The sequence below is a fragment of the Cibotium barometz genome, chromosome 23, assembly GCF_041138505.1.
Source record: "Cibotium barometz isolate CiBa-2024 chromosome 23, ASM4113850v1, whole genome shotgun sequence".
NCBI lineage: Eukaryota > Viridiplantae > Streptophyta > Polypodiopsida > Cyatheales > Cibotiaceae > Cibotium > Cibotium barometz.
In genome coordinates, this window is record NC_141068.1 from 8439403 (window position 1) to 8449700 (window position 10298).

Sequence of the window (10298 nt, forward strand, 5' to 3'; positions counted from 1 at the left end):
ACCTTTAGAAAATAAAGACTAACATCCGTAAAGAGAACAAAGAGAGAGCAGATCACCAACATTCATGCCGTAATCTTGCAAGAGAGGTATTTTGAAGAAAAACATGTCTTAACGAAAAACAAATATATAACATGTTAGTTTATAACATGGACTGTCACAACGCCTTACAAGAGAGAGCGGTCAAGCCTCATACTACATAACATCACGAATTCCTACCACCAGCCACCACCAGGAACGAACGAGAGAGAATCCACCACACCCACGCACCCCCATCCCCCAAAGTTCAAACCCTTCAAAAAACAGAGGAGCATGGCAAATGCATCAACCCCTTGTGAGACAGAGAAACATACATGTTTCTCTTATCAAAAACACACCTCACAGATGCGTAAATATCAAACATCAAAGCAAAAATACACCTCGCAGGCAGATGGTATATACAATAGATCAAAGTTTCAAACATCAAATCACCTCACATATGCGTAAAGAAACATACCTGTTTTAGTGGTCACCTATGTAACCTCTTCACTTTTGCATGTAGAATGAAAAACACAAGAACAATAGAGACAAACAACCAGTGCCCACCAGTAAAATCATCTATAATCTCGAGAGCTCATGTAGGCTACAAAAAAGAGCAATAACAACAAAACACAAACATGCATGCAGCATCATGCAAGAGAAACATGCATGTAGCATCAAATCAGAAACACACCTCACAGATGCGTAAAGATCAAACATCGAATCAAAAATACAACTCACAGATAGTATATACTATAGATCAAAGGTCACAAGCGCTACATGCAAGACGGTCTGGTCCTTTGTGCAAAGGTTAGAGCTTCTTGCGCAGAAGTTAGGGCTTCTCCTGGGAGCGGGCAGAGAGAAACAAGGACTGTTCATCGACAAACTGAAGGGCATGATGCAAAATCAGGATTCAGGCCGCCCCACGGTTTCTCCAAGCGTAAGAATTGCAGAGTCCAGACTCGTACTGTAACTCTTGTGTGTAGACAGGAGTAGCACAGCCACCACGGAGTCAGGAGTCCTCCGCTCGCCTCCACTTAGGACTCACACACACTGCACAATGCACACTGCATGCAAGAGACTCAAGAGTTGAGAGTCCGCTGAGGTTTGAGCGCTCCGTACTGCAGGTCGAGCTTATTTACGAACGGGCCTTCGACTGGGATAGGCTAGGAATCTGGACACATAGTTTTGATTGGCCACCAGTGCCACTAAGGCTTGAGCAACCAGATAAGTCTAGTGTTAAGTTCTAACTCACTGCTAACTTGCTAAGTGGCTCGTCACCCAAGTTCCAACCACCCCCTTCCCTCTCGAGTCTCGCCTACCTGCGGCCCCAGAAGTTTGAACGTTCAACGGAGTCCCTATTTTCTAATTTATTTTCAAGAATATATTTTTTCTAATCTTTTTGGCAAGGACATATATTTTCTAGTCCTTTTTTACAGGGACATATTTTACTTCATCCTGATTTTCAAGAAATTAAAGAAACAACCACGATAAATAAAACCCCCTAAGAAATAGATTAACCCTTTTTCTAGAAATTCAACCTTGAAAATTACACTAAAGGTCGGTTTTTTTCTAACACTGAGCCACACATGAGAGGAGCCATGCAGATAGCATCCAAGCTGTTATGAAATCACTTCAGGTTATTTAGAAAATTGTGTTCCTTTGGGAAAAATTTATAGCATATGACTTCTTTATGGTCATATACTAGATTGTCGAGTTGTTTCAACTGCTACATCACAACAATGGAATTTGGTACCAAGGTCACATGCAAACTGTTTTATTTTATAAAATTAATAATAAATGATGAAAACAATAGATAAAGTGCAAGCTTTACATAAAAAGTTGCATTTTAGAAATGATGTGAAAACATACATAGCAATGGCAAGGCAAAGTTTGTTGTGTGTGTGAGAATGAAATCAACAAAAATGAAATCAAAAGTAAAGACAACGTCCTATGAGTTTACACACTCAGGGACTTGAGTACACATGCATGACTTTGGATTGGGAGTAGCTTTGGCTTCTTAAATCGTCCAATCAAGGCTCAAGCTACTTTGAGTAGTGCTCATTTCCCTCTTATGCCCCTCTCAGTTTGAGTTGTGTCAATGTGACCTCCTCTTTTACTTTGAGTTGTGTCAATGTGAGCTCCTCTTTTACTTTGAGTAGTGCTCTTTTCCCTCTTGTGCTCCTCCCAATTTGAGTTGTGTTGGTGTGAGCTCCTCTTTTGATTGTTGTAGGATTGCATTTCTTTCTTCTCTTATGTTGAAAGTGATAGCTGCATGTCCTTTGTGCAATGTGACAATATTGACATGTATGTATTCCATGGGATGGCTTTAAGTGGCATCCATAATTACTTGCAATCTTTTATATGAATTGCAGCTAATACCATCCATTTGGCAATCCTCTCTCTAGTGATCAATGATAGGACCTCCCACTATCTTTGTTTTCGAATTTAGCTTTGACACATCCTTCCACTTGAGTGGAAACTAAGTTTATTTGAGTTGCAACTTCCTTCCAAAACAACTTCCAACTATCTATTAAAGGCTATCTTCCACATCTCTTACATTAACTAGGCTTTCTAGTGGCTTTACCTTTTACCTAAGATCAATGGATTTACCTTACCCAAGATCACTCGTACCTTTTCGCTTAGGTAAAGACACACAATCCCAACTTAGTCGCGATTTTTTACGATTGCATGTGTTGATTGTCCTTTGCACACCCTTCTACTAGTGAGTGAGTGTGTGTGTGTGTGTGTGTGTGTGTAGAGAGAGAGAGAGAGAGAGAGAGAGAGAGAACTTACCTCAAAACTTTTGATTGATAAAATGAATGGACTACATACCTCCAAGAGCATGTACTCCAAATTTAAATTCAAGAAACAAGAATTAATGATATTGGTGGAGGCATATGTAATCTTGTCGAAAGTAAATAAGTAAAGAAAGTGGATGACACCTTAAAGTAAAGCATTTTGAATCTTGGTGAGTCATAACACGATGCAACAAAATCAACCATCATATGAAAGCAAGGATACCTCATGTATTGCAATAGAGCACGTGCAATCTTGTCGAAAGAAAGTGGAGGACACCTCAAGTAAAACAATAAAAACATTTGGATGTTGGCCCTTTCAATATGAGTAGACATGCCCAAAGATGGAAAACACATGCATACCCATTTACCCCACCAACCATGGTATCCATCTTTGTAAAAGTCTTGGGAACCGTATGTAGTCTTCTAAAGCATCCTTATTAAGACCCATGCTACCAACCAAGTCACAATCTTCATCTCTACACCCACGAGCACTATGGTGGGTTGGTTAAGTGAGAAACCACCAACAACACAAAGGTCTTGGGTTTCATCTTTGCCCACCGCAATCACAAAGTGCAAAGCCTATATGGTATTTCTTTCAATATCTCCTCATGTGCCCTCTCCACAATAATGCAACATTTGTAAGGTAAACACATTTTTTTTAAAAACATCATTCGATACATGGGCTACAACCATACTTTGCTCTTATAAAAGAGTCCAACCTCGAGAAAGATATTTGTGTTGGTACCTAAGTAAACCACCTTGGTTGGTCACAAAGCTTGTGACCTACTACTATGGTAGGTCTCAATCGCTAAAAAGTGTTTCTCACTAGTTAACTACCCTAGCCAAAAAAAAAAATCACTTATGGCATGGTGAAAAAATGTTTTGACCTCCCCTAAGATTGGGTCCATCTAAGGCCTAAAATCTCCCTGTCAGTTCACACAGCACCAGCTATGTCTTTATGTTCCAAACACCCACTCCCATTAAGAAATGACTCTTAGCCATATGTGGTGGGTCTTTGCCTCAAACCCAATGAGCTTCAGCTTGCGATTGTCATTTTGTGAGGTGTAAAAGATAAACTTTGACTTGGGATTGTCTTTTTGTGAGATGTAATATATCCACGCTTGGTTGAGTGTCGAACCTTTTAATCTGGAAACAGAGTTCCTTTTTTTTTGGCGGGTGTCATGCTCGTTTTTTTGGCATTTTGGTAATAAAATACTTGAAAATTTTAAAATACTCGTCAAAAATTACATTAAAATTAAAAAAAATTACTATATTTTCCAAACCCACCAATTTTGAAAGGCCTTCTTTTTCATGTTCACCTACCTCGAGTGGAATTTAACTGGATGCCACCACATGTGCGACCCTTTCCAGACACTCACGTCTGAACCCAACCTAACTAGCAACAGACTTAAACGTACCTAGAACCGCTGGGCTTCGCCCATTGTTCCGCATAGCGTAGAAGGGCCACAAATATTCGCCTTGATTTGTTGAGAAAAATGGTTTTCTGTGAACACTGGTGTTCACCACAAACTGCCAAGAGTGTGACTGGCCAGTGGCTCCTTGTTAATCTACCTGCCATGGAAATGCCTCTCTCCAATATAATCATCAAAATGCTGGAGCAAACAAACGCAACCATAAGTGCCAGCAATTCAATCGCCAACATGCCAAACATTTGCGCTACCGCCGTGACTAAGCCTTACACAAATGCAACCTGCTGCTTGCCAATTACAAAACTCCCTCCCCCCCCCCCCCCTCTCTCTCTCTCTCCCTCTCTCTGTCTCTCTCTCTCTCTCTCACACACACACACACACACAAGCCGTAATAATTTTCATGCACATCTGAGTACAATAAGCTGCAGTAGACCTTTGGAGACAAAGTGGGAGAACAGGCCTCGTTCTCAAAAGAGTCTTAAAGCCATGGACGGTATCAAATACATGCCCAAAAGAGTAAATCTGAGAAGAGTACTTCCCTGGCTCAAATTGAACTTGCTCCACTAATTATCTCTGCTAAGCAGAGATTAAGGTCCATAATTACTTGTTGCTACGTGCACAAGAGAGTGGTCATGGCAGCCACCATCGACAAGAAGGTGAGAAGAAGAAAGGTGAAGAAAAGGGCCCATTTTCTCTTGAACTTGTTGAAGTAAGACTCTCCTGGCTCTTGGTATCTCACTTCAAATTCATCTTCAGGCACGGAGTCCCCTGAGCTCACCTTGAGCCTCTTAAGCTTCTCTGTAGCAAGCCCAAGCGTGAGCTTATGGCACCTCCTTTGATACTTAAACCCATTAATACACCTCAATGTCTGGGCCATGGACACATAGAAGATGGCAAGCCCAAGCCCACACAGCAATATGGGCATCCATGCATGCTTGCATTGAAGCCTTCTGGACTGCACCACTCCTGCAAACAGTATGGCCAAAAATAGGAAGAACATTTGGAACATTTTCCACAGCTCCTTTTTCTGCAAGTCCACTGACCTCTTCTTTTCTAACGTTTTCTCGAAGTGGACTTGAACTATGGTATTGAGGGCTTGCATTGCTGTCTCTCTGGCTACAAACACAGGGTTCCTCTCCGATGGGTCTTGGTCACTGTCCACATAGACTGTGGTCTCACTTGCAGGCGAAAGCTTCTGAGGACCGTGTGTTTCCAAGTCCCTCTTCCTCCCACCCTCCATTGCTGCTGCTTGGAGAGCAAAGTTTCTTGCACTACTCTGCGTCTCTGTGCAGGAATTTGTAAAGAAATCTCTGCACTCACTCTCTCTCTCTCTCTCTCTTTCTCTTCTGAGATTGGCGAGGAGAACACTGTTCAAACCGTGTACAGACAAGCGTGTCAGGTTTGTAAGGTTCAGTTTCAACTATCCATCTAGCCTAGCACTGAACAGCAAGCCCCTGGGCCCTCGCCCTTCCCCCCTGACACAACCACAGCTCACATGGGCTGCACGGAAATGTTTTTGACTGCCCCTCACAACTTTTTTAGTTTTAAAAATATAATTCCAATATAAAATTGACATTATATCTCTTTTCTGTGCTGAGATATATATATATTATCTAAAATATCTTCTTTCTTTCTTCTTTAACATTATAGTACCGATATTTTATTTTTGAATACATTTACGATATAACTTTTATGTACGCATTACGGTAAAATATTGCTTATTTTAGTATATATCTATTATGCTTAGAGATAATTTAGTAGTAAAATGCCATAAATATATGTTATAGATGTAAAAAATGTTAACTAAATGTTTTTATGACAGTATATTCGGAAGATATATTAACTTTTATATCTATAATATATTTGTATACATTTTATTTTTAAAATTTGCAAATAATATTCTCCTATATATTTTCAATACTACGAATTTACCGTGTATTTGAAGGAAAATTTTAAAATTTAGATGAAATCCACCAAAGATGTTAAAATAGAATATTCCTTCCCATCAAGCCTAGGGGTAACATGCTCATTAAAAGGATGCGGTCTTTTTGAAACAAACTTAAGGAGAACATTACTCTTAATGAGGGCCTCAAAGTTTAAGTGGGTATGGATTCCATATGGTTCTCGATGGTATGCCAAGACTACATCAGGACGGGTCTTTCTACTTGGGAGGTTGACCCATAACAAAAGTTCAGGCTTAATGAAGTGGACCTTAAATTGTTCATACAAAGGATGTCCATCTAGCAGAATCAAGAAGAACAATTTATATAGCTGAAAGGGTCCCTTCTCCCCAAAACGTTTGGCTGGGTTGCACAGGATAGTCTACTCCCGATCCCTCGGATCAGAAATCTCGAGCCCCAACTTTACTCCAAACTAAGCAGAAGACGGAAGCTCAACTCGAACAAAAGCCAATGGGATTGTAGATTCACCAATATATGGTCCAAATACATTTTGACTCATGCTTGTTGTGGCTCATTTTACACTCATTTTACATCAGGCTCTGTGGATGAATGCTTGTGTAGCTAAACTTGGTTTGGGCAATGGTCTTTGCTCTGGGTGTGGTCAAGCAGTAGAATCTATTCCTCATCTCTTTATCTCTTGCCTGAAAATCGAACCAGCTCTGCTCCTCCTATAGTAATTCATATATATCACACTCATCCACAAGATCTTGATTGGAAAGAGATTCTTCTTGGTGAAACGAATGGGTGTTTAACCAAAATTTGGAATATTATCAGTTCGTCATTTGTATGGAATGTTTGGATTGGTAGATATATGCATGTTTTTCAGAAAAAACAATTTGACATGGTACAGAGTGCTTTGAAGGGCACCAAGGAAATGTTGTTTGGCTGAAATAGAAGAACTCAATTGCCACAATGGACGGTGACGGGAAGAATATCATAGAGGAAGTTAGAAACACAAAAATTCAGCTTGACTATACAAGAAGAGGGAAATTATTGTTGCTTCTGAAGAACTCATGCATTAATTATATTATGGACCTAGTGGAGGTCCAAGCTACTCTCTTTCCCTATACACAAAATTTTCTCCTAATCGATTAATAAATGTTATGTAATAATTTTCATTAAAAGCCAGATATATATCTACCTCGACTTAATATATAGAAGATATACTTCTATATTGGGATTATATAATGGGGTTTTCCTAGGATCACCCAATATATTAAAAAAAATACGTGTCTTTCTTTTTGGAAGGATTATCCCAATTGGATAGGTGCAGCTTTTTGAATACCTTTTGATTTTTTAGGGGTGTATTCAAAAAGCTGGGGCGAAAATTTCTCACGGTGGAAAAGGCCTATCAAACTTTGACAAACGGTATCAGAGGGGCCGTTCACACTGGCCTCTGAAGGGACGATTGACGTCGCCGTACACGTCGCTATCTAATTTACTGCCATCAAATCATTCGCTATGTCCGTCACGTTACCTCCTTCGCCGTCAAGTTAAGTGAGCGAGCACTCACGTCATGACATGCTTTTTGTTTGTGCCACGCACAGCTTGTGACGCCACGTGCCATTCACGACCGCCCGTGTCATCATCTTTGGCCGAACTTCGACAATCACTCGCAGGCCTTAAATTTGAAGCCTAATGTAAGGCTTCATGGAAAAAAAAATGAAGCTTTGGAGTCCACAAATGGGCTTCAAATTGCAACCTTATACAAAATTTTGGGATTCATAATCTCTCTCTCTCTCTCTCTCTCACACACACACACACACACACACAACAGATGCATACATGTTCTCTTACACTAAACATGTTCTCTTCTTAATGACTTCACAAACTATACATTACATGCTTATGCTATAGGAAAAATAAATAAAGAGCATTTCATGAATGATTTAATCTTAGAAACATAGAAAATGGAACCATTCATAATTTATGATGAATATGAAAGCTCAAAAAATACAAGAGGAAAGATCTATCCTCTTCTTAATGAATTCACAAAATTAGAAATTAAGTTCTACTTAGTTGCATCAAACTTGGCATGTTCTTCTAGCTTTCACAAGCTCCCATATTTTATACACTTCCTCCCACTCAATGCAAGTGGAATCTGGCGGTCCAAGTAATGACACTCTCATGAGTGCTTCCAATGTTTCAACTTTCAAGCATTGACGTCTATTGCTCTTGATAAGGTTTTGCTTGGAAAAGCCCCTTTCACAAGCCACTGATGAAATGGGAAGCACTAAAATTGCTTGCCATAATCGCACCACGTTAGGAAAGGCATCACATTGTGATGTACATGAAAACACTTGCCATGCATCCTTGAAAGGCATTCCACCACATCCAATATACATCCTGCTCACAAACTTTGAAAGCTCCTTTTTGCATCCCTCTGCATTTACTACATTGTCTCCAAGTTTTGTTAACAATCTTGACAACCAAAGAGAAGTTATCTCCCCTCTAGTCTTTTCATTATGAGGATAATACACAGGACTAAATAATTTAGTCGCATTAAAAAAATACATGTCTGGAAACCTATCATTAATGCAATCAATCAACTTTTGCACAAATTCTTTTGCCATGACAATACATGCATCCTTAGTGCCATCTGCCACATCCAATGCATAACCATCCTTATCTTTCCCAGGCATACAATGATACAAGAGCATATGCACATATTCTTTTCCTTCCTCATTTGTGTGACATAACACACCATTTCGAGTTCTTTCCATGAACCCTTTTACATGCTTTGTGTCTTTGCCAAAATCTGTACCCAAAAACTTTGTTTGGAGAGAGGATATTGTCTCCTCAATGTAGGTGGTAAAAGAAGAGATGTCTATTGTTTCTTTCTGAAACTCTCTATTAAGAGCATCCAAATCCAACAATACATCAGCAAGCATATGAATCCAAAATAAAACTTTGTAGACTCGCAACTTATCATACCAAGCCTTGGCACCTTCCTTCCAAAAGCTCAAGATAGCAGGAATCAACTTTGTCAATCGTTTCATCACTGCACCTCTAGCAAGCCATCGTACCTCATGAATTTGCAAAACCTCTAGCACATGAATGTTCATTTCATGAAGAAGATTTTGAAACTTCTTATGCCTCACACTAGAGGCACTAATCCAAGAGTAGATTTTATTTGCAATTTTATCAATATATGACAAGCATGGAAAGCATTTACAAGCATCAAGAACCGCCAATGCCTCTCTATGTGCAACACAATGCACGCTGAGAATATGTGGTACAATTCCTGCAAGCTTAGCAACAAGACCATCACGGCATCCAAGCATTGAGCTATCACCATCTGTAGATATGCCTACTAAGCGTTGCAAATCAAGTCCAGCATGAGAAAGTGCCTTTATGATTACATCAAATTTTGTTTGTGCACATCCATCCTCAACCAAAAGAAGTCTCATAAACTCAACTTTACATATTCCCATCCCTTCATTTCCCAAAAATGTAACATAGATAATCAAATGTTTCTCTAGTCCCCTATCTGTAGTCTCATCAACAGTGAGAGCATAAAAGGGGCTAGACAAGAGCTCACGCAAATGAAAATCATGTAGATATTGAGAGATAGAGAAAATGAACTCTTTACCTGCCATAGTGTTGGTGTAAGTACCAAACAACTTTTGGGGTGGCATATTGTTCACTTCCAAATCATGGGCAAGTTCACATAATGCTTCAAACTTCATGATTGCCAAATCTTGTTTTGCAATAAAATATGCCAATTTCATGCATGTTATAACCCGATTTTTGGACTTACCTTTCATCACAGTAATATGCTTAGGCATCTTAACATTGTTTTCATTACACCATCTCGAGCGTGAAAAGCCATGCTCCTTAGAAAGGTGATGCTCATGGATAGCACCAAGCTGAATGATTTTGCAACCCTTTCCCCTACCCCAAGGTCCCTTTGCTCTATACTTTTCACACCATATGCATTTCATACGCTCTATGTCTCCATCTACAATGAGTTTCAAAAATTTGTAGGTACCTTCCCATTCTACTCTATACTTACGAATACATTGCTTCTTGGTTGAGGAGTCTCCCTTGTTCAACTCTATTGATGGAGGTGAGGTTTCATTCAATCCAAA

At 39.6% G+C, this 10298-nt stretch overlaps 1 protein-coding gene across 1 annotated transcript; it reads right to left on the bottom strand.

Moving 5' to 3' along the window:
* Positions 1 to 1414: 1414 nt before the first annotated feature.
* LOC147625588 (uncharacterized) lies at positions 1415 to 5732 on the bottom strand. The gene has a single exon (XM_086817104.1). It carries the CDS (start codon positions 5484 to 5486, stop codon positions 4857 to 4859), a length of 630 nt encoding a protein of 209 aa, XP_086673230.1. The 5' UTR covers positions 5487 to 5732; the 3' UTR covers positions 1415 to 4856.
* Between the last annotated feature and the right edge of the window lie 4566 nt (positions 5733 to 10298).

Coding starts and splice junctions, on each gene's coding strand:
- LOC147625588 (XM_086817104.1), bottom strand. CDS start 5,486: ATGGAGGGTGGGAGGAAGAGGGACTTGGAAACACACGGTCCTCAGAAG.